Consider the following 24,872-nt stretch of genomic DNA (forward strand, 5'->3'; position numbering starts at 1 on the left):
TCTTAGAAATGGAAAATATTTACTTTGTGATGCATACAAAAGGACCCTTTCTCCCTTCAGTCTCGTTTGTAGCAATAAGCTTTAGCAAAAAATAAAATAAAATGTATCAGACCTAACTCGGCGGGGTGGCGGGTGGGTTTCGTGAGGACTACATCCTGCTGTCCTGGGATAACACCTATTACAAGGTAAGCAATTTTGCTTTATCCCAGGACAAGCAGGATGCTAGTCCTCACATATGGGTGATTAGCAAGCTATAGGCTGAGTCATTTTGCAGAGAAGCAACATTGAGATATTGTTGGTAAAAATGAGGCAGCCAAAAATCACAGCAGGTTGGATGTAGAAGGAGTTGGGATTATACTGGAAACAAATTCTTTAAGACAGATTGTCCGTAGGCTGAATCTTGTTGGCCTTCTTTGTCCAAACAGTAATGAGCTGCAAAGCTGTGAAGAGAACTCTATGTTGCCACTTTACATATGTCAAGGATTGGCACTGAACGATAGTGTGCCACTGAGGTTGACATTGCTCTTACTGAATGCGCCTGCTTTTTCATAACAGAACTCTATACAATCTGCTAACCAGTTAGAGAAAGCAAATGTTGCTTACCTGATGTAACAGGTGTTCTCACAGGACAGCAGGATGTTAGTCCTCACAAATGGGTGACATCGAGGATGGAGCCCAACCACGGAAAACTTCTGTCAAAGTTTCAGGAACTTTGACTGGCCCCTACTGGGCATGCCCAGCACGGCACTGACCCTGCAGCCAGCAGGGGTCTCCTTTCAGTCTTGTTTTCAAAGCTACAGGCAGTGCCGAAAAATAAAATAAACGAACCCAACCACCGCGGGGTGGCGGGCGGGTTTCGTGAGGACTAACATCCTGCTGTCCTGTGAGAACACCTGTTACATCAGATAAGCAACATTTGCTTTCTCACAGGACAAGCAGGATGGTTGTCCTCACAAATGGGTGAGTACCGAGCTGAGGATGTCCTAACATGCACCAAATGTACCCAATGGCGTGCAACAGGCACAACAACTGGGGTGGAATTTGGGAGAGGGCATCCGCACCCTACCGGGAAGGTGGAAGGGTGTTGGTACATCATGTTGGAAAAAGGTTACGCAAGACAGATTGGCCGAAGATGGAATCCTGTCTTCCAGCTTTGTCCAAACAATAGTGGGCTGCAAACGTATGGAGGGAACTCCAGGTTGCAGCCTTGCAGATGTCAGGAAGCGGCACTGATCGAAGGTGTGCTACTGATGTCGCCATGGCCCTCACAGAGTGTGCTTTAACACAGTCTTGAAAAGGAATGCCAGCTTGCTGATAGCAAAAAGAAATGCAGTCCGCCAACCAGGAGGAAAGAGCCTGCTTACCCACTGGTTGTCCTAACTTGTTAGGATGGAAAGAGACGAATTATTGGGTGCTCTTTCTGTGAGAAACTGTACGGTCTAGATAAAAAGCTAGAGCTCGTTTACAGTCTAGGGTATGCAGAGTCTGTTCCCCGGAGTTGGAGTGGGGCCTGGGAAAGAAGATAGGTAGTATGATGGATTGATTAATGTGAAACTCCGAAACTACCTTAGGTAAAAATTTAGGGTGAGTGCGGAGTACCGCCCGGTCCTGCAGGAGTTTAGTGTAAGGCGGATAGGTAACTAGGGCCTGCAATTCACTAACCCTGCGAGCTGAAGTGATAGCCAAAAGGAATAACACTTTCCATGTGAGATATTTTAGGTCACAGGAGTGCAGAGGTTCGAAAGGTGGTTTCATAAGGCGACCAAGAACCAGATTAAGGTCCCAAGATGGGGCCGGAGGACGTAAAGGTGGCTTCAAATGGAGCAAGCCTTTAAGAAAGCGTGTTACTAGGGGTTGTACTGAGATAGGGACACCCCCGACACCTTTATGGAAGGCGGCTACCGCACTGACATGCATTCTAATGGAAGAGGTCTTTAGACCTGATTCTGATAGATGCCATAAATAGTCCAAGAATTTAGAGATTGGACAGGAAAGGGGATCAAGGGACTGAGAAGTGCACCAAGATGTGTACCTTTTCCATTTATATAAGTAAGACTTTCTTGTGGAAGGCTTTCGTGAAGCTATCAGGACACAAGAAACTGAATCTGAAAGGTTGAATGGCTGAAGGACTAACCTTTCAACATCCATGCCGTCAGGGACAAGGCTTGGAGGTTGGGATGGAGGAGGCATCCGTCGTTTTGAGTGAGCAGATGTGGGTCCTGTCCCAGAGGAATGTGGCTGCGGATGGAGAGATCCTGGAGAATTGGAAACCACACTTGGCGTGGCCAGTGTGGTGCTATCAGGATCATAGTTCCCCTGTCCTGACGCAGCTTCACGAGAGTCTTCGACAGAAGAGGAAGTGGAGGGAATGCATAAAGCAGACCGGTTGTCCACTTGAGGGAGAATGCATCCCTCGGCCGAGAGTGCTGGCTCCGAATGAGAGAGCAGTAATTGTCCTCTTTGTGGTTCTGAGGGGACGCAAAGAGGTCTATGTGGGGATAACTCCATTTGTGAAACAGAGAGGTCGCTACCGAGGGGTCGAGTGACCACTCGTGTGGTTGGAAGACATGGCTTAGCTGGTCTGCCAATACATTGTCTACTCCCGGCAGGTAGGTGGCCCTGAGGTACATGGAGTGGGAGAGGGCTTCCGCTCAAATCTGCGCAGCTTCCTGACACAGAAGGAAGGAGCCTGTGCCTCCCTGCTTGTTTATGTACCACATGGCCACCTGGTTGTCTGTTTGAATTAAGATTGCGTGGTTTTATAGGCAATCTTGAAAGGTCCTGAGAGCATAGCGGATTGCTCGCAGCTCCAGGAAATTTATCTGGTGTTTGGCTTCCTCTAGTGACCAATATCCTTGAGTTTGTAGATTGTGTAAATGGGCTCCCCACCCGATGTTGGAAGCGTCAGTGGTGAGGATTACCTGGGGATCTGGTGGAAGAAAAGACAATCCCTGTAGGAGGTTGAATTGATTTGTCCACCAGGCAAGAGACAGACGGAGTGAGTCGGTGATTGCAACAATGGAGGACAGAGGCTGAAGAGCTTGAGTCCATTGTAGTCTTAGAGTCCATTGTGTGACTCTCATGGCCAGACGGGCCATGGGAGTTACTTGAACTGAGGAGGCCATGTGTCCAAGAAGAATGAGGAGTTGGCGAGCTGTGGCTGTTTGTTGAGACTGCAGCTGGCGAGCTAGGGACACCAGGGTTTTGGCCCATTGATGAGGGAGGAAGGCTTTTGTTTGTAAGGTGTCCAAGTCTGCCCCAATGAAGGATAAGGTCTGAGATGGGACTAAGTAGGATTTCTCGTAATTGACAAGAAACCCTAGAGAAAGCAAGGTTTAAATTGTTAGGGTCAGGGAGGACCGAGCCATTTGCTGGGTTGGGGCCCTGATTAACCAATCGTCCAGGTAGGGGTAGACGTGGACACCTTCCTTCCTGAGGAACGCTGCCACCACCACGAGGCATTTGGTAAAGACTCGTGGTGCGGATGCCAGGCCGAAAGGTAGTACTCGGTATTGGTAGTGGTTTCGGCCTACTAGGAAACGCAGGTATTTGCGATGAGATTGTGTGATCGCAATGTGGGTATATGCGTCTTTCAGGTCTAGAGAGCATAGCCAATCCCCTCTTTGCAGCAGAGGGAGCAGCGAGCCCAGGGTTACCATCTTGAATTTCTCCTTGTAAAGGTATTTGTTGAGAGCCCGTAGGTCTAGGATTGGACGAAGTCCCCCTGACTTTTTTGGGATCAGGAAGTACCTGGAGTAGAACCCTAGTCCTTGTTGTAAGGGAGGAACGGGTTCTATAGCGTTTGATTGTAGGAGAAGAGAAACTTCCTGCTCTAAAAAAGCAGAGTGATCGGTGAGTCTCCATGCCTGTAGGGGTGGGGAGTCGGATGGTAGGGTTAGGAAGTTGAGGTGGTAACCCTGTGCAATGATTGCTATCACCCATTGATCTGTGGTGATTTGATGCCACCTTTCTAGAAAGTGGCACAGCCTTCCCCCTACTGGTATAGCTGGAAGAGGGGTTTGGCAACTGCTCTCTAAGTGGAAGTCAAAAACCCGCCGCAGGGCCAGGTGGTGGAGCTGCTGCAGGCTTTTGTTTACGAGTCTGGCGAGGCTGAGTCTTATGGTAAGACCGTGCAGGCCTAGGCTTGGTTGATGGGGGATAATACTTTCGTGGCCGAAAGAAAGACTTCTTGGAGTCTTTCCTAAATGGCTGTTTAGAAGGCAAGTCAGGAGGAATGGATGAGAGCTGTTTAAGTGTCTCATGATGATCCTTTAATTCAGCAACAATTTGCTGAATTTGCTCGCCAAACAAATTATCCCCTAGGCAGGGTAAATCGGAGAGCCTGTCCTGAACTTCTGGACGAAGGTCAGATGATTTAAGCCAAGCCCAACGTCTGGCAGAGATGGCCGTGGCAGAAATTGTAGTGGAAGCATCAAAGATGTCATAAGCTGTTCTTACTTCATGCTTCCCAGCTTCAAATCCTTTATTTAGTAGGGATTGGAGTTGTGGCTGGAATTGTTCAGGCAAGGCATCTGAGTATTCCTGCATCTGTTTCAGGATGACCCTATTATATTGAGTCATATAGAGCTGATAAGAAGCTATTCTGGAAATCAGCATAGCTCCTTGATATACCTTCCTACCTATACTATCTAGGAATTTGTTTTCCTTAGTAGGAGGTATGGAAGAGTGTGGCTTTAGTCGTTTAGCTTTCTTTTGAGCTGATTCTACAACTACAGAATGATGGTCTAATTGAGGTTTTTGAAAACCAGGTGCTGATTGTACAAGATATGTAGAGTCAGCTTTTTTGTTGACCGGGGAAACAGACCCAGGAGATTCCCAATTCTTTTTAAGAAGGTCTAGAAAAACCTGATGAATGGGAATAGAAGTGATGACTTTAGGGGCATCCAGGAATTCGAGCAATTCCATCATCTGGTGCCTGTCATCTTGTTCAGATTGAAGTTGGAAGGGGACCAACTCTGACATTTCCTTCACAAAATTTATGAAAGAGAGGTCCTCAGGGGGAGAACGCTTTCTACTCTCCGCAGGAGAGGGTGGTGAAGGTAAATCATCGGTGTCAGTAGAGGTATCATCACCCCAAGTGTCATACGGATCTGGATGATGACCTGCAGGACCTCGAGGGGGCTGAATACCTGAAGGCCCCGGTTGAGGCTCCGAAAAAATGGGTGGAATCACCGGGGGCATCGAGAAAATCCTCGATGGAATCGGTGCCGATATTGGTGCCGGTGTCGGTCTCGATGGAATCGGTGTCGGCATCGGAAACTTCGGTGGAGCAGAGGTGCGTATCGCCCCCGAAGAAGAAATCGGTGGCGAGGGACGACCTGGCATCGATGGAACAATTCCCGAAGGGGGAATTCGATACGGTGTTTCTCCACCTGATGAGAAACCTGTCGGCGACAGCGGTCTTGCCGGTGTCAGCGGCACAGGTATCGCCGGTGGAAGGGCTGTCATGAGCGCTTCCATCCGGTTTAGCAGCGGTGCCAGTGCAGCTGCAATCGGCTCGGTGACCGGTTCCACTCTCGGTGCCGGTGTCTGTGCCGAAGGAGTCTGGAACCGTAGCATCGCCTTGTCGATGGCCTCCTGGACCAGCCGGTCCAGTTCTGCCCGGAGACCAGGGGTAACGAGACCCGGCTCGACGGGAGAGGGAGGCTGAGGCTGAGCCGGAGGGACCACCGTCACCGGTGGAGTCGCGGCTCCCAAACCCCGAGGGGGTGAGGGTTGCCTCGGTGTCTGCGAAACAGGAGTGGAAGGTGCCACTTCTGATCGAGACTTTTTAGGCGGAGGCTCAGTCGGTATGGAGGTCGATTCCTCGACAGGCCGAGACTTATGACGTCGATGGCGATGTTTCTCTTTCCGATCCCCTCGATCATCAGGGGAAGGAACAGGAGTCGGTGGCCGTGAGGTCATCGATGGCGGACAGTCACCGAAGGGCTGTCGATGATGATGAGACCTCGACGGTGCCGGTTCCGATGACGTCGATGCAATCGATGGCGTTGGGGTTACGAGCTTGAAAGAGAAGCCCCATCTTCTCCATTCTGGCTTTGCGACCTTTTGGTGCCATTAAGGCACATTTGGTGCAAGTCAGAACATCATGCTCACTCCCTAAACAGAGAACACAGACTCTATGAGGGTCTGTGATTGACATAGTTCGGGTACAGTCCGGACACAGACGAAACCCCGACGCCATGGCGCTAGGCCAAAAATTTAGCCACGGGACTGTCGACTGCCAACGGGCCTCAAGGGCCAAACTCGACGGTAGTCGACCAGACGACGGCAAAAACTTACCGAAGTTCCGCGGACCGAAAAATTTATCGAGGGAGACCCCTGAGGGGCAAATTTTTCTTCAAAATAAAGAATTCTAATTCCTGTCAGGAACGTGGTTAAGAGCTCTTCTACCGCGTGGCTACTGCTGCGCGGAAAAAAGAAGACTGAAAGGAGACCCCTGCTGGCTGCAGGGTTAGTGCCGTGCTGGGCATGCCCAGTAGGGGCCAGTCAAAGTTCCTGAAACTTTGACAGAGGTTTTCCGTGGTTGGGCTCCATCCTCGATGTCACCCCATTTGTGAGGACAACCATCCTGCTTGTCCTGTGAGAAAGTGTGTTTGCCTACTGGATTACCCAGTTTGTTTGGATCAAAAGAAACAAAGAGTTGAGTGGATTTCCTGTGGACTGCAGTGCGGTCTAAGTAATATGCTAGCGCACGTTTACAGTCCAAGGTATGTAAAGTCCGTTCACCTTGGTGAGAGTGAGGCCTTGGGAAGAATGTGGGCAAAACTATGGATTGGTTCAAGTGGAATTCCGTAACTACCTTGGGGAGGAATTTTGGATGTGTACGTAGAACCACCCTGTCATGTAGGAATTTTGTATAGGGTGAGTACATGACGAGTGCTTGTAACTCACTAACCCTTCTAGCCAGTGTAATGCTATGAGGAAGATAGTCTTCCATGTGAGAAATTTAACATCACAGGAATTCATGGGTTCAAAAGGAGAACGCATGAGCCTTGTTAACACCAGATTAAGGTCCCATTTTGTGACTGGTGGCCATATTGGTGGTTTAAGTTGAGTTAAACCTCTCATAAATCTACTGGCAAGAGGTTGTAAGGTTATGGGTGCATCTCCCATCTTGTTATGGTAAGCCGAGATTGCACTCAAGTATACTCTTACAGATGAGGTCTGGAGACCAGAGTCTGAAAGATGACATAAGTAGTCAAGTAGAGAAGGTGTGGGCTCAGTGTGTCAGTCAAACGTTTCTAGAAACTTTGACAGAAAGTTTCCCGTGATAGGGCTCCGTCAGTGACATCACCCATATGTGAGGACTACATCCTGCTGTCCTGGGATAATACCTATTACAAGATAAGCAATTTTGCTTTATTTTTCCCTGTGTGTATCACTTTGCACTTTTCCACATTAAATTTTATCTGCATTCAGTTGCCCAGACTTCTAGTCTCACAAGGTTCTTCTGCAGTTCCTCACAATCTGCTATTTTAACAAATTTGAATAATTTTGTGTTATCTGCAAATTTGATCATCTCACTTGTTATTCTTTTTCCAGATCATTATGGATATGTTAAACAGCACAGCTCCCAGTACTGATCTCTGTGGTACTCCACTAAGGTCCTTTCTCCATTTGGAAAACTGACCATTTAGTCCTTCCCTCTATTTCTGGCCTTTTAACCAGTTACCAACCCACAGTAGAACACTGCCTCCTATCCCATTTCTGTGAAATTTCCTAAAGAGTCTCTCATAGAGGATTTTGTCAGATGCCTTTTGAAAATCCAAATACACTACATCAACGGGCTCTCCTTTATCTACATGTTTGTTTATACCTTCCAAAACCTTCAAAAAGATTGGTAAGACAAGTCTTTCTATCCCTAGAACTGTTGACTCTTCACATTAAGCCGGGTATATCTATAAGGCCAGTGATTTTGTTTTTAACAATGGTTTCTACCATTTTGCCTGGCACTGACGTCAGGCTCACTGATCTATAGTTTCTCACATCACCCTAGAGCCCTTTTTAAAAATCAACGTCACATTGGCCTTCTACTAGGCTTCAGGATCATGGCTGATTACATAATAATACACATAATAAAAAAACAAAATACATAAAACAATCAAACATATTATACGTAATAAAAAAACAATGAAATAAATAAAACAAGGTGAAAAGCCACAGCAAAGGATATGTCTTCTAAAACTCATCCTATGATGGAAGACTTCAAAGATAATCCCAAAGGTGGTTTTCTGAAAAAGAAAGGGGCAATAATGATGAACTAGGCATTGGCAGTTAGGTCTTTTGGAATCTCAGTGGCTGAGAGTTGCTGAAGGTAGGGAGGGGCTGGGGGTGCCTAGTTTATTCACTTTTTCAGAGAGCCTTAGGTCTTTCTTTCTCTTGGGAAATTTTGTATGAGTATGGAATTGCATTATAGGATTTTAAATGTTGTCTATAGATTGCTCTGCTATCTTTATGCCAGATCTCTTCAAGTTTTTTGCTAGTTATTTTGAAGTCTCATAATTCATTAGTAAACCAGGAGTAGGGAGGGGGAGTAAATACTTATCTGGATTGTTTCTTCTTTTCGTGACAGAGCTATTTTGTATACTGCCTTTGAGATAGTCTGGTTCCAGTTGTCTATCATAAATTCAGCATCTGTGTGCTGGGCAAGATGATCTAGGTTACTTACAGCAGTGATACGTTTGGTAACTGTCAGATCTTTTGCTCTCTTTTTACTTCTGTGATGTCTTATGGATCTCTCTATGAATTGGGAGTGCATTTTTGAAGAAAGCTAAAAGGAAATAACCTGACTATGGTAATGGTGTGGTTGTAATTTGTTCAGTGGGTAGATGTATGGATAGAGAGATGCTGTAAAACACCAGATCTAGGGTGTGACCTTTGCTATGTGTGGGGTGATGCTATGTATGAAGCCCTGGGCCTCCATGAATGCTATGAATTCAAGTGGGCTACCTATAAAGTCAGTGTGGATATTGAAATCTCCCAGGATAAGCAAGTTTCTGGCTTTAAGGTTTATATTTGTGATTCCCTGTACGTACCCGGATCAGTCCAGACCGTGGGTTGAGCTTCCTGTCCAGCAGATGGAGACAGACTAAAACTGTAAGGCTATTCCATATCAGGACAGAGCCTACCCTGCAGGCCTTCTGTATTTGTCTGCCTCCAGCAGATGCCAGGCAGCTCACCCTGCAGTTCCCTGTTAGCTTGCCCTTACCCTTTGGGGTCCTTTTTCTACTTCTTTCTTAGGGGGCAAGCTCAAGCAAGTATTGTTTAGGTTATTAGAGTTAATTCTCTGTGTCAACCCCCCCCCCCCCCCCCCCCCAAAAAAACAAACCTGATGATTTGTGCTTTTATTTGTTCTGTGTCAGGGAGACAGTGCTGTTTCCCTCGCTCTTGGGGGGCCTAGGGGGGCTTGCCCCTTGATTTGATCAGCCTAGGCTCTCTCCCCGATGACCCTTTTTCTTGTGGGGCGATACTGGTGGTGCCAGTCCCTCCCCCTGTTCCTTCTGCCTTGCCCTGAGATGCCTTTTCCTCGGGTGCTCTGACAGGGATGCTTGATTCACCTGCTTGCTGAGAAAAAAAACAAATAATAATACAAAGGCAGAAGGTATTTATCCTTGGTGTCCTTTGAGGCACCAGAGAGGCTGAGGTAATTGTTTTCGCTTGTGTCTGACTTCAGCATTGGGAGAGTGCAGGGTTTGATCTCTTGCACTTCTCTCGGGGGGTCCCAGCTCAGCTGTGTTTTCTCTCGCGGCTGTTTTCCTGCCTCAATGTAGGCTCTCCCACGATGGTCTCTGTTCCGGCTGCCTGCCGGGTGGGGAGGGCCCCTCCTCGGCAGCGCTGACAAATTTAGCCCGGGGATGCGCTCCCCGACGCGTGGCCAGGCCGTTCCCGACCCGGCAAACCGCGGGAACGGCAGCCATTTTGGGTTTTTCTTCTAATGCCGATACAGGGCTTTAGAAGGCAGAAAAGCTGGATTCTCAAATTTTATCCCCTGATTTAAGACTGGTGCGCTCTCAGGGTGATGTCCCGGACCCCCCCCCCTCCTTCCTTGCCCCCTCCCCCTTCGGGAAAATCATCTCGGGCCCGTTTTTCATCGGAATTTGGGCTTCTCATGCACAAATCCTATTTGGCAAGCCTGCAGGAGGATGAGGAACCCCCCCGGAGCCCCCTCCCCCAAAGATCCCTCAGGTGCTCGCTCCACTCCCCCCACCCCCATGGTGCCAGATGCACAGGGCTCTGTCCGGGTGCGGGTGGTCCTCTCCCCCTGGAGCCACAGCAGCCTCCCGCGGACCCCCCCCCCCCCCCGGGATCCGGATGAGGCATTTTCTTCCCCAGCTCCTCCCCTTGAGGGAGATGATCCCCGGGTACTTCGGCTATTCCAGCGGGAAGAGCTGGAACCGTTCATCCCCTTTATATTGCAATAATTGAGGATCGATGCACCTCTGGAGGATACGGTGACAGCGGCAATGCTGGCGAACGCGGACCCAGTCCTGGCGGGATTCAGGGCACTTCCGCACACTTTTCCCTTTCATCCCATGCACAAATTACATCTGCTACGGGAATGGGAAGCTCCAGAGACAGGTCTCCAAGTCGGGAGGGCTATGGACAAGCTCTAGCCGCTCCCCAAAGATTGCCTGGACATGTTGAAGATTCTGCGGTTACGAAGCATACCACAATCCCAGTGGTGGGTGCCACTACTCTGAAAGATGTCCAAGATTGCAAGCTTGAATTTTTTCTTAAGCGGATTTTTGAGGTCCTAGCCTTAGGAGTCTGGGCGACTATCTGCAGCAGTCTCATGCAGCGGGCAAGTCTTAGGTGGGTACAGCAATTACTCAGCACTCAGGACCTCCCGTCTGCAGAGGCTGAGCAAGAGGAATGCTTAGAAGGCACCATTGCATACTGCACGGATGCCCTCTACGACTTGCTCAGAGTCCAGGCCAAGGCGATGGTTTCCGCAGTATCCGCCAGACGTCTCCTCTGGCTGCGAAACTGGGCTGCGGATTCTTCTTCCAAGGCTCAACTGGGCACACTCCCTTTCAAGGGCAAGTTGCTTTTTGGAGAGGACCTAGAACAGCTTATTAAGTCCTTGGGTGAAAACAAGGTTCATAAGCTGCTGGAGGACCACCCTAAACAGTCGAAGTCTTTTTTCCTGACATGTACCCGCTTCCGGGGCCAACACCGGTACAACAACAGGGTGCGAAGTTCTTTCCCTCGAAGAGCCACCTCCAGGTCGCAGTCCTGGTCTCATTCCTTTCGGGGCCGTTGTGCCTTCCGAGATGGTAATCAACAACACCAAGCCAACAAGTCCTCTGCCCAATGAGATCTGGCCAGTCCATTCCTCCATACAAAACTTAGGTGGGCGTCTCTCTCTTCTGCGAGGAATGGGCCAAAATCACGTCGGATCAGTGGGTCCTTGAGGTGATAGAGAAAGGCTATGCGTTAGAATTTGCCCGGGACCTACCGGATCTCTATCTCATTTCTCCTTGCGGCCAACTAAAGAGGCCTGCTATCTGTCAGACCCTTGCCAGACTTCAGGAACTCGGAGCGATAGTCCTCATTCCAGTGGAGGAACAAGGCGTTGGCCAATATTCCATTTACTTCGTCGTGCCCAAAACGGACGATTCCTCAAGAGGGTCAACCATGCCCTCAGGGTGTCCCATTTCCATATGGAGACCCTGAGGGTGGTGATAGCGGCAGTTCGTCCCGGCGAATACCTGGCCTCCCTCGACCTGACGGAGGCTTATCTCCACATACCGATCCGAAGCGAGCACCAGAAGTATCTCTGTTTCCACATCCTGGATCGTCACTTCCAGTTTCGTGCTCTGCCCTTCGGCCTCGCCACCGCTCCCCACACTTTTACCAAGGTCATGGTGGTAGGAATACTGGTCCACCCTTATCCGGACGATTGACTCGTGCGGGCCAAGTCACCAGCTCTCTGCCGATTAGCAGTTGACAGGGTCCTGGCTCTTCTCACATCCCTCGGCTGGATAATCACCTTATCCAAGAGCAATCTATATAGCCCTCCCAAGTCCTGGAATTTCTGGGAGCTCGCTTCGATACCCGGGTCGGAAAGGTCTTTCTCCCGGACGCTAAGGCGCTCAAGCTCTTCGATCAAGTGCACGGCTTTCTTTCGCTTCCACTTCCCACGGCGTGAGATTACCTCCAGGTTCTGGGAACCATGGCCTCCACCATCGACCTGGTTCCCTGGGCATTTGCACATATGTGACCATTACAGAAAGCGTTGTTATCCCGCTGGGATAACAACGACTCTCCCACTCTCCGACTCTACCATTGCCGACATGCAATGGTGGCTGTCGCCAGCGCATCTCTTCAAGGGGATGCCTTTATTGACACTGCAGTGGACCATAGTCACGACAGATGCCAATCTTTCCTGGTGGGGAGCGGACTGTCAATCCCAGACGACACAGGGATACTGGTCTCCAGTCCAGTCATGTTGGCACATCAACCATCTGGAGGCTCGGGCCGTGCTCCTGGCCCTCAAGGCTTTTCTTCCGCTCATCCGCTGCAAAGCGGTGTGCGTTCTCTCGGCCAATTCCACCATGGTGGTCTATATCAATCATCATGGAGGTAGCCGGAGTCGTAGCGGGCAAGGAGAATGTACAAACCAACTTTCTCAGCCAACAACGTCTCGATCCCAGTGAATTTTATGTATTTATTTATTTATTGTTTTTATACCGACATTCGATCTCAATTGAGATATCACACCGGTTTACATTCAGGTACTGTAGGTATTTCTCTATCCCTAGCGGGCTTACAATCTAAGTTTTTGTACCTGAGGCAATGTAGGGTAAAGTGACTTGCCCAAGGTCACAAGGAGCGACAGCGGGTCTTGAGCCTTGGTCTCCTTGTTCATAGTCCACTGCTCTAACCACTAGGCTATTCCTCCTCCCTTGAATGGGAGTTATCCGGTGGGGCGATGGATCTGTTCGCAGGTGGGGCCCTCCCCACCTGGATTTGATGGCAACCTTGAACAATGCCAAAGCTCCCAGGTTCTTCAGCCGCTGGAGGGAGCATTACTCGGAAGGAGTGGATGCTCTGGTCCTCCCTTGGCCTCATGACATTCTTCTCTATGTGTTTCGTCCTTGGCCCCTAGTGGGAAAAATCCTTCGACGAAAAGAGCTACACCGGGGTCCGTTCATTCTCGTGGCTCCCAAGTGGTGCTGCCACCCGTGGTTCACAGATCTGGTAACTCTGGCGACGGACGGTCCTCTTCACCTCGGTCATCTCCCATGCCTCCTTCGGCAGGATCCCGTATTTTTCAACCAGGTGGATCACTTCTGTCTCGCAGCATGGCTTTTGAACGGCGGCGTTTGAGGAAAAAGGGCTATAAGGAAGACATTATAACCACGCTGCTCCAGACTCGTAAGCAGTCTACGTCGCTGGCTTATGTTTGCGTGTGGAAAGTTTTTGAAAATGCCTGCGCGGCATCGGGAGTCTCGGCTCGTTCGCCTTCGGTTCCTATGCTTCTTTCTTTCCTTCAGAAGGGCCTCGCCAAGGGTCTTTCCTTCAGCTCTTTGCATGTTCAAGTCTCCACCCTCGGTTCCCTTTTAGGCACCCTCGAGGGTCATACGGTGGCCTCTCACCCGGATGTCGTCCGTTTCCTCAAGGGCACCAAGCATTTGAAACCGCCCATCCGGGCCATTTGTCCTTTGTGGAGTCTTAATTTAGTCCTTCGGGCTCTCTGCGAAGTTCCTTTCGAACCTCTCCATCGGGCTACTCTCAAGGACTTGATGCTCAAGACTGTCTTCCTGGTTTCCATCTGCTCCGTCAGGAGGGTGTCGGAGATCCAATCGTTGTCCTGTCAGGAACCTTATCGGCGATTCTCGGATTTGGGAGTTTCTCTCAGGACCATGCCTTCTTTCTTGCCGAAGGTTGCTTCTTTTTTTCATGTCAATCAGTTGGTGGAGCTCCCCGCGTCTCTCCTGATGATATAGCGGGACCTGATGGAGATGATCTTCGCCGTCTAAATATAAAACATATTCTCCTACGTTACACCTTCAGGTTACCAATGACTTCCGGGTTTCAGATCATCTCTTTGTTCTGTGGAGTGGTCCGAATAGGGGCAACCAAGCTTCTAAGACTACAATCCCTTGGTGGTTGAAGGAGGCGATTTCCTCGGCCTATATCTGCACAGGCCGCGGGGTACCAGAGGACTTAAAGGCTCATTCCTTATGTTCTCAGGCCGCTTCTTGGGCGGAGAGTCAATCAGTCTTTCCACAGGAGATATGTAGGGCCGCTACGTGGAAATCCCTGCTCGACATTACTGCCTTGACGTACAGGCACCAGTGTTTGGTTCCTTCGGTCGGCAGGTACTTCGAGCAGGACTGTCTCGGTCCCACCCTTTTTAGGGAAGCTTTGGTACATCCCACGGTCTGGACTGATCTGGGTAAGTACAGGGAAAGAAAAATTAGTTCTTACCTGTTAATTTTCGTTCCTGTAGTACCACAGATTAGTCCAGACGCCCTCCCGTGTTTCCTCGGTCTGTCCGCTCGAACTCCTTTTCTGTTTTCTCCTTCTTTTAGGAGTGTCTCTGCATGGCTCTCTTGGATTCTCCTTGAAGGCACCGGAAGCATCTTTTACGATGATCAGGGGTAGTCATGCAAGAGCGATAAGTTTACACAGTTCATTCAATTGTTGGTTTTCTTGTTCAACAATTTTAATAATTATCTTGTTACTTGCTTGACCTTATGCCTTTTGCTGCTTTGACAATGGTTATACTGAAGGGCTGCAGGGTAGGCTCTATCCTGATATAGGATACCCTTACAGTTTTAGTTTGTCTCCATCTGCTGGACAGGAGGCTCAACCCATGGTCTGGACTGATCCGTGGTACTACAGGAACGAAAATTAACAGGTAAGAACTAATTTTCCTTTAGTTGTGTTAGCTAGTGAAAGGAGAAAGCTATGTTTTGCGGTGCTCAGTAGATTAATAGAATGTCCAGGTTTGTTCCAAGTAGTTTGAGGAGTAGGCATTCTGAGCCTTGGGGCTGGATAATATGAATTTATTTGATATCAAAATGTTTCCAAACTACTCCTTCCACTTATTTAGTGTTCTGGGGCAATGTAAGTCTGCAACATTTAGCCATGTTCTGTGATACACACAATTTCCAGGTTTTAGTCAGCAGTGTGATCATGGCTATCTTGGAATTGGCAGAGCAGGTATTGAGAAGATTGACTTTGTGATCATGGAATCTAGAGCAGGGCTTCCCAAACCTGTCCTGGGGACTCCACAGCCAGTCCATAGTCAGTCGGGTTTTCAGGATATCCACGATGAATTTGCATGAGATACATTTGCATACCATGGAGACTCAGTATATGCAAATTTATCTCATGCATATTCATTGTGGATATCCTGGAAACCCAACTGGCTGTGGGGACCCCAGGACAAGTTTGGGAAGACCTGATCTAGAGGTTTCTTTGTGTTCTGGATTTTAGGTCAATGTGTTGCTGTGGCCAGGCATGGGCTTCCTTTTTGATTGCAGTGGCTCCTGTGGAGTATTGCCCTCTCCCAGTGTCCCCCCCTCAGTGCTTGAGGTTTTTTATAAGGTTCACATTATGGATGAAGGGTAAAGTATGCATGGGTTGGGAAGAAAGGGAGAACCTGAGGTAGAGTAGGGCTGATGTGTTCCGATTAGGTTAACTCCATTTAGAGATGTGAGATGTGGTAGGCTTGATGGAATGTGGGGGGAGGGGGAAGTGATCCAGGAAAGGTTTGTACCTAGCAGTCAAAAAGTTGTCTCTCCTATCATGGTGTAGTAGGATTAGATGAGGTCTCATCGCAGGAGTTTCCTTTAATGTTTTGGCATGCATCTCTTTGGAAGTCCAGGTGCACAAGGGTTCTGGAGATAGGTTGGGGGTATACAAAGGGGCATGCCCCATTGGTATGCTTCTTTAGACGTTTTCAATGGGACCAGATTTGATATTTGGCAGAATATGACTGAGTTGCTGTTGTTTCAACAAACGCAAACTGCTTCTGTTCCCTAAGAAAGTATTTGTCCTCAGCAGCATTTTGAATCTCTGGCTTTCTTTTAATTTGCAGTAATATTGCATTATCAATATTATAAAACAATCTGATGCAAAAAAAAAAATTCTGATTGAAAGACAATGGTGTATAGCAGGGTTGCCTGATGAAGCAAAATGAGCTGGAGTATAGATACCTGAGCAAAACAAAGCTTACACTCGTTATCGATAGGCATCAATAGTTTCTACCTGGCACAGAAATGCTCTTACTTTCGAACTACTTGCATTCTAAAACCCGTAAAAGTTGTGCCCTTTTTTATTAATCAGAAAAAGTAAAACCATGTCAGCTTCTTATGATGCTGGAACCCACTGCCAGAGTGTCTTTCTGGCACAGCAGATAAAGTCAATTCTTGATGTTCAAAAACTCATTTTCTCTTAACTCAAATGTCATTTTGAGGATAGAAAATGCATTTTCATTTTCTTTCAGTGCAAAGAAATGCTGAGCAACAGACAGAGCTCATTAAAGATCGAGAACAGTTAGAAAAAGCCATTGAAGAACACAAACGGTTGACAATGGAAACAACTGCTAGGTACGTTTGCATGGAATGAAGTGGGCTAAAGCAAAGACTAAAAAGCATATCCATTTCTCCTCGACTCCTACCAGAGCACACACCATAAATCCACTGCTCAGCATTCACAAACTAGGGAGAGCCACTGTTGCAGATGATTTGTGAGTAGTTCATGACTGAGGCCAGAGGGTTTGGTAGGGCTGCCAGTTCATGTACTAAATCATCATTCTAAAAAGTAATCACCCAGTATCCTGAGGTGAAAACACACATTTTGTTTACTTTTCCTCTAGGATGCATACTTCAAAGGTTTAGCAATTGCAAAGGAAAAGGAAAAATTCAGAGGTTTGGGAAAAATGTTGCAGGGCGATGGGGGAATTTATCAAAATTTTGCTACAATGCAAACATGACTGCAGTTTGGACTGTTGATTTTCCAGCTGAAAATACTGGGAAGTTTTAATTACTAAATTTAGGACAATTTCTGGCCTGGAGCATGGCTTTGAATAAATTCCCCACTACATCTTCCCTTCACCACGTGCTTATGAAGGATCATATTTGAAGACAGGATAATTGGCCCAACCAAATCACTTGATTTGAATATCCTGACACTTTGTTAATGAAATGCTCATTGTTAGCAACAGGGGAGAGCATTTTTTCTCTTTCATTCTTTCGTTTTCATTCAAAAAGAAAATGTCCTTATTCTTGGATCAGGTATTTCAAGCAACAAAAGACAAAAAGGTATATAGCCTAATCTCCCTGAAGGACATAAATAATAAAGAATATAAATAAAACTGCTACTTATGGATCATACAACTATAATTGAACAAACAACTGCTGTAAACAGGAATACACATCATAATGCCTTTTAGCACAATTAGTCTAGAACTGGACAGGTCATCATCGTATAATTGGCAGGACAGGATGGACCATGAGTCCCTTTGCCTTCTGTCCCCATATTGTGGTTATAAGCCCAGACTGTTTTGACTGTAAGATCAATTATAAGTGGCTTATTTATCCTTTCAGGCAACTGAAAATTGCAAAGGACTACCAGGGGGATCTTCGCTCTCAAATGGCATTTAAGCAGAAACTGCAAGATGCTGAGAAAGAAGATGAATGGCGAGAGTATGAAGAAGGGTTACTGAGTGAAAAAGCATACCAGGCAAAACTCAAGGAAATTCTCTCAAGACCATATGCAAAGGAGAACGCTCACCCCTTGAGACAAACCTGCCTTTCTATTCTCAAGGACGGGCTTCCAGCCAAGTAGGATTTATCCGTACCTCAATAGAACAAGTTCTAGCCTCCTTTCAGGCTCTATTTAAATGCATTGAATCTAGGTTATAACAAATTGAAGTCATGTCCTTCTTTGCAAATCTTAGGAAATTTTTGTTATAGCAATTTGTTCCTATTATAACAAACAAATGTTTTCACACCTAGGATATTTTTTTTTTAAAGAGGGAACATTTATTTAACTAGCTTTTTCTTATCATATCAATAGATATACCTTTAGTTCTCTTCATATTGATTGTAGGGTGTTTAAAAAGTCATTGCACTGTATTTCAGATGAACTGTACTGCATTTTATTCCAAATCATATGTATCAATTCCTTCTCTGTTACATTACAAATGAGCAACATCGCTTCCATAAAATCCTGTGAATGACCTAAACATATCTGTGAACATTCATTACTGTAATTTAAATATTTCACCATTTGAAGTTTAATATTCAGATGTTCTTTCAGTATAACACCTGGTTTCTGCTTTAATCTGCAATTTATTTATTTATTTATTTATTAGTCGCCTGGTGATGAACTCTAGGCGACTTACAAGAATATGTACATAATCTAAACATTTCCTAACATGTGGATAGATGGATTCAGGACCAGTGGGTTATGCACCTCTGCCAGCAGAGCAAACTGATGCCACAATATATATACTCCTGCAGTGACATCAGCCTGCCAGTATTCTCCGTCTCCAGCAGATGGTGGACATGCATTTCCCTACTGGAGATTGCTTCAGATTTTAGAAGGAGAATTTTATAAAGAAAAGAAAAAGCCTCACTCTCCTGCGGTGATTCCAAATGGTCCTTTCCCCAGTTGAGAATTCCTGATGGGATTTCTGTGGGCCCTCAGATGTGTGCCTTGGTCTGGTAGCTGGTTTTTCAGCCAGCGTGGACTTAGCTGATTGTACAGCTTAAAGGTAGAGGATGCAGGAAGCTGAGCATGTCAGTGATGGCAGACGCCCTCTCCCCCCACAGTCGGAGACCATCTCTGTACTCAGCCGGGAAGAGCTGAGCTTTAGGTAAGTTAAAAAAAAAAAAGAAAGACAGAGACAGAATAGAGGGGTTGTGTAGGACTTCCTTCGGTCTCCATGCTGAGCGCGCTGTTTCGACATTTGCTCCCACTCTTGAGGGGGTTAAGGGAACTGGGCAGCCTGGCGGGATGAGCAACCCGAGTGGGCTAGGCTCCACTGTTAAGCTTTTTTCTGTGCGCCGTGAGGTAGGCCGCGGCAGCGTTTTCACACGCTTTTCTGCTCGTTCGGCTGCCCTTTACAGGACTGTCTGTGTGCGCACATTCTAACACGTGTTGATTGTGCGCCCAGGTTTGGCACGGTGACAGTGCGCTTAGTTTTGCGGCACATAAATTTTGTGCACTCACATTTTTTCAGCATGAATTACCTGGATGCACATCTTCAGTCGCCTGTTGTGAGTACTGACGAACTAGCGTCCACAGAGCGTCCTTTACTCGCTCTGCTGGTTTGCCCAAATCTGTGGAGCGTACTTAGCTCGCTCTGCTGTCTTGCCCGGTTTGCCCGAATCTGTGGAGCGTACTTAGCTCGCTCTGCTGTCTTGCCCGGTTTGCCCGAATCTGTGGAGCGTACTTAGCTCGCTCTGCTGTCTTGCCCGATTTGCCCGAATTTGTGGAGCGTACTTAGCTCGCTCTGCTGTCTTGCCCGGTTTGCCCGAATCTGTGGAGCGTACTTAGCTCGCTGAGGACGCTCTATGGACACTAGCAATTTTGCTATGATAATGAGATAAGTACAAACATTCATTCTGATGAAGAATATTGATATAATTGGAGATTTTTTGAGAAAAAACATTTGAAAAAAATTGTGTGAAACTTTTGTTTGAGGAAATCCTGCTTTAAACAAATAGCAGCACGAAAGCGGCAGTGTTAACCACAGTTCATAAAAGGTTACCTTGTGATTGTATTATGAATGGGCAGCCAGAGAGATATCTGGGCACAAAAGTTATAAACGCTAAATCAGCGGAAGTGTACATTAGCCCATCTATGAGGGTAAACCAATGAACTGTGTGATACATGTGACTTTTTTTGTTTTGGGATTGTATTCATATCAAGTCACATTTTTTCCAGTTTTTCAGATAAAGATCAAAGCATAAGAGGCATTACTTCCTTGAGCCAATCTGCTTGTGATTTAACTACTCTGAATAAATTTGTATCATCTGCAAATTTGATTACCTCACTCGTCGTATTCCTTTCCAGATCATTTATATATATATTGAAAAGCACCGGTCCAAGTACAGATCCTTGAGACACTCCACTGCCCACCCCCCTCCACTGAGAAAATTGTCCATTTAATCCTACTCTCTGTTTCCTGTCTTTTAACCAGTTTGTAATCCACAAAAGGACATCGCCACCTATCCCATGACTTTTTACTTTTCTTAGAAGCCTCTCATGAGGAACTTTTGTCAAATTCCTTCTGAAAATCCAAATACACTACATCTACTGGTTCATCTTTATCTTATTTATTTATTTATTTAAAAACTTTTTTTTTATACCGGCATTCGTAGGACACATCATGTCGGTTTACAAAAAACTGAGAAGGAAAGGAAATTACAATGAACAGGGGAGGGGGTAACTGGAAGATATACATAAGTACAGGAGAGGAGAGTCAACAGGCAGCGTTACAACTATTTGCATTGGATTAGGATTATATATGCAAATGAACTAATATACAATAAGTGGCATGTGCACTTGATACACTTAGTATATGAGGATATTTACATTAATACAGGTGTCTATATGTTTATTAAACCCTTCAAAAAAGTGAAGCAGATTTCTAAGGCAAGACTTGCCTTGGGTAAAGTCAGCTGACTTTGCTCCATTAAGCCATGTCTTTCTATATGTTCTGTGATTTTGATCTTTAGAACACTTTACACTATTTTTCCTGGCACTGAAATCAGGCTAACTGGTCTGTAGTTTCCTGTATCACCCCTGGAGCCCTTTTTAAATATTGGGGTTACATTAGTCACCCTGCAGTCTTCAGGTATAATGCATAATTGTAATGATAGGTTATACATTTTTACTAATAGACCTGAAATTTCATTTTTTAGTTCCTTCAGAACCCTGGGGTGTATACCATCCGATCCAGGTGATTTACTACTCTTCAGTTTGTCATTCAGAACTACTACATCTTCTAGGTTCACCGTGATTTGGTTTGGTCCATCTGAATCATTACCCATGAAAACCTTCTCCGGAATGGGTATCTCCCCAACATCCTCTTCAGTAAACACCGAAGCAAAGAAATCGATTAATCTTTCCGCAATGGCCTTATCTTCTCTAAGTGCCCCTTTAAACCCCGCGATCATCTAACGATTCAACTAACTCCCTCGCAGGCTTTCTGCTTTGGATATATTTTAAAGTTTTTACTGTGAGTTTTTGCCTCTAAGGCCAACTTCTTATCAATGTCTTACATTTAACTTTCCAACCGCTTATACTTTATCCTATTTTCTTCCTTTGGATCCTTCTTCCAATTTTTGAATGAAGATATTTTGGGTAAAATATCTTCTTTCCTTCCACCTTTCTTAATGTGTGGAATACATCTGGACTGTGCTTCTAGGATGCTATTTTTTAACAATGTCCACGCCTCTTGCACACGTTTTACCTTTGTAGCTTCTCTTTTCAGTTTTTTCAGTTTTTTTCTAACTATTTTTCTCATTTTATCAAAGTTTCCCTTTTGAAAGTTTAGCATTAGAACCATGGATTTACTTACTGTCCCCCTTCCAGTCATTAATTCAAATTTGATCATACTATGATCACTATTGCCAAGCAGCCCCACCACCATTATCTCTCTCACCAAATCCTGTGCTCCACTGAGAATTACGGTAGATCTAAAACACACAAGCGATTTCTACCCTTAAAGATTTGATTGTGCATTTAGTTTCATGCAGGATATTTATCCTGTTGTACTATATGCCATCCCAGACATAAAGCGCCACCCCGCCTCCCAGATGCTCCTCTCTGTCATTGTGATATAATTTGTACCCTGGTATAGCACTGTCCCATTGGTTATCCTCCTTCCACCATGTCTCTGAGATGCCAATTAAGACTTTGACATCATTCACTACTATACATTCTAATTCTCCCATCTTACTTCTTAGACTTCTGGCATTTGCATACAAACAATTCAAAGTGTGTTTTTAATTTGTATCTTCATTTTGCTTTTTAATTGATAGGGATACATTAGAATCTTTTAGCTCAGGTGAGTTTTTAGTTACAGGCACTTGGACTACTTTTCTTATTATTGGAACCTCACTGTTGGGATGCCCTAGTTCTAATGCGTCATTAATATCCTTTGAAGATACCTCCCTCTGAACCATGCGCTGCTGAGCAACTGTCGGCTTTACCTTTTGTTCTAGTTTAAAAGCTGCTCTATTTCCTTTTTAAAGGTTAGCACCAGTTAAAAAACTGAATCCCAAGTAGAATACACTGTGACAGGAACACTAGAGTCGTTTAGACCAATCTATTGGTCAGTTGAGAAAGGTCCTTCAATCATTTAAAATCAGGCAGAATAACTTTCCATTTGGCTTTTAAGAGTTTCACACAATCCTTTATTATCCCCAGACTCTTTTTCCACTTGTTTCAGATGGTAATCCACAGTATTAATAGAAGACACAAGTGATGGAAATTGAGCAGAAATATTTTGGTTTAAATTTGAATTGCTTCCCATATAGTTTCTAGGGTAAACTGCTTAGGTTTTATCAACTCCAAAGATTTCATCTGTAAGGGCTCAGCCAAGACATCTTCAAGCTGCCGTGGAGCAGCACTTCCAGCAACCTCCCCTGAAATGCCGAAAGCCTCCATCCGCTGTGAGGCAGATCCAGCAGGCTCCTCAGGCTCCGAGCAAGGTTTGTGAACAGCAGCCACTTCTGCTTATTCAATACCTCCATCAGGGTTCCTGAAGCCTTGCCTCAGCAGGATTAACAGGGGGCGTCCCCTGGTCTAGAGACAGAGATGTAATCAGCTCAGGGAGGGGATCGAGTTCAGCTTCCTCCCAATCCACATCCAGTGAGCTCTCACCCAGAGCTCCAGCTCCCTGATGCACATGAGCATCCATAGGCCTGAACGGAAGACAGGCAAAATGGAGTGCACGTATGCCGAGCTAGTGCACCATCTTGGATCGTCCCAGAAGTTTCACAGAAATATATTTTTTAAAACATTAAAAGAACCATTCATTTATTAATATGCTAACCAGGCAAAGATGGAAATTCAAGCTGAGGTTGGGCAGGTGGCGAACAGGTGAGAACAAGGAACAAGCAAGAGTTAAGCACGAGAAATAAGACCAGAGGGGCAAGGAGAAAGTAAGGGACAGGGAGGACAAGACAGGGAGGACCTTACCTGATCCAGGTAAGGCGGAGAGAAGAACTGGGCCAGGTAGCAGAGGTGAAGGTCAAGGCAAGGAAGGAAGGCATGACTGGGTCCAGAGGCAAGACTGAAGAAGAAGAGAGACAAGGCAAGGTCAGGGCAGAAGAAAGGCAAGAACAGGAGCTGGAGCAGAGGCGAGATTGGGAGCAAGAAGGAGGCAGGATCAGGAACAACTCACACTTCAGATTGGGCAGAAGGACCTGTTGCTATGGCAAGGGCATCCAGGAGAGAGAAGCCCCTTGATAAAATATTTTATATGCCAAAGAATGTTTCACTAAATGGGGATGAGCTGGTGAGAGCCCCTTGATGAAAAATCGGTAGTGCATTACTGTTGATAAGATGAAAGTGTCATCTGTTTTAGTCTTTATGTGTTCCATGTACTCTGCTACCCTTCTTTTTTTTCTCTGGGATCCAGCTAAAAAAAATTTCTTAATTGTTTCCCCATTAACAAATATAAATGAAACCCTTCTTTAAATAGCAAGGTTTGAACATCTGTAGGTTTATACCAATTTTAAAATCAATAGAAATTCAGATGTGTACCATGGGCCTCTGGTGCAAGGAGGCCAATGCATCTCGTCTTCCTCTCCCCTCCTCTGTCATTTTCATAGCAATGATTAAAGTCACAAAAAACATACTAATACAAATCCCAGAAAAAATGAACTGACAAAATTACTTTTGTGAACCACCTAAGGGAGAAAGCGCTCTCTGTAGTCAAAGTGTGATGGGGCTGTTGATTTAAAAAGCATGCCCTATGCTACTATGGCAAAAGCTGACTTTTCCCTGAATCTTACTTGGCCACTGGTGCCCCCGGGCGGGAATTAAAAAAAAAAAAAGATTGGAGAAAAAAGAATCAGGAGGGATCCCCTTGAAATAAAGAACAACGGAAACCCAAGTTCAGCTTTTCTGAGGATACACACAGGGACCACCATTAGTCTGGTCCCTACTAGGCAGAACTAGACATATCACAATAACTCCTTCTCCCCCTCCCCAACAGTATGCCACTGTGCAAATTGTCAGCTTCTAACACTTAGCTTTTGGCTTTCTAAAAGGGAAAACACTCCACTTTACTCTTCAAAAAGTTACTTGCTGTACATACATACTTCTGAAATGCTGCAGAGGATACTGAGAATCCAGCTCTCTCACAGGACAAGCAGGATGGGTCACAAATGGGTGACGTCAGTGGATGGAGCCCTGTCACAGAAATCTTTTCTGTCAAAGTTTCTAGAAAGCTTTGACACTGATGCACTGAGCATGCTCAGCATGCCATTATCCCTGTGACCACAGGTGTCTCCCTTCAGTCTTCTTTTTTTCTGCGCTGCAGTTAGTATCGCAGTCAGGAGCTCTGTGAGAAATTCTCACAACTTTTCCTGAAGGAAACACTTGAAGCTTTACTTCACAAATAATTTTTCCCTACACGGGTCTCCCTTCATGTATATTTAATCGATGCTTGGTGAGTACTATGCCCTGTTTTTCGGTCGGTTCCTATCACCTCACTAACGGTTTCCTCGGCCTACCAACCGAATTGCGGCCTTCCCTCTCCCTATATTTTTCATCCTTAATTAGCCCACAAAGCCTGCGAGTGTCCTCCTGCAATCCTCCACCTAGTTATTAGGGCTAGTGGGATAGGGACATCCATGATTACCGTT

At 46.0% G+C, this 24,872-nt stretch overlaps 1 protein-coding gene across 1 annotated transcript in view; it reads left to right on the plus strand.

Annotated features, from left to right (window-relative positions):
• CFAP53 (cilia and flagella associated protein 53) overlaps window positions 1-18,229 on the plus strand; it is a 132,207-nt gene extending 113,978 nt beyond the window's left edge. Inside the window, exons 7-8 of the mRNA XM_029580124.1 lie at window positions 16,487-16,589; window positions 17,589-18,229. Coding sequence (XP_029435984.1) covers window positions 16,487-16,589; window positions 17,589-17,829 — 344 coding nt within the window. The 3' untranslated portion in view covers window positions 17,830-18,229. The remainder of the gene's footprint in view (window positions 1-16,486; window positions 16,590-17,588) is intronic.
• Window positions 18,230-24,872: the final 6,643 nt, after the last annotated feature.

The sequence above is a fragment of the Rhinatrema bivittatum genome, chromosome 1 (assembly GCF_901001135.1).
Source record: "Rhinatrema bivittatum chromosome 1, aRhiBiv1.1, whole genome shotgun sequence".
Classification (NCBI taxonomy): domain Eukaryota; kingdom Metazoa; phylum Chordata; class Amphibia; order Gymnophiona; family Rhinatrematidae; genus Rhinatrema; species Rhinatrema bivittatum.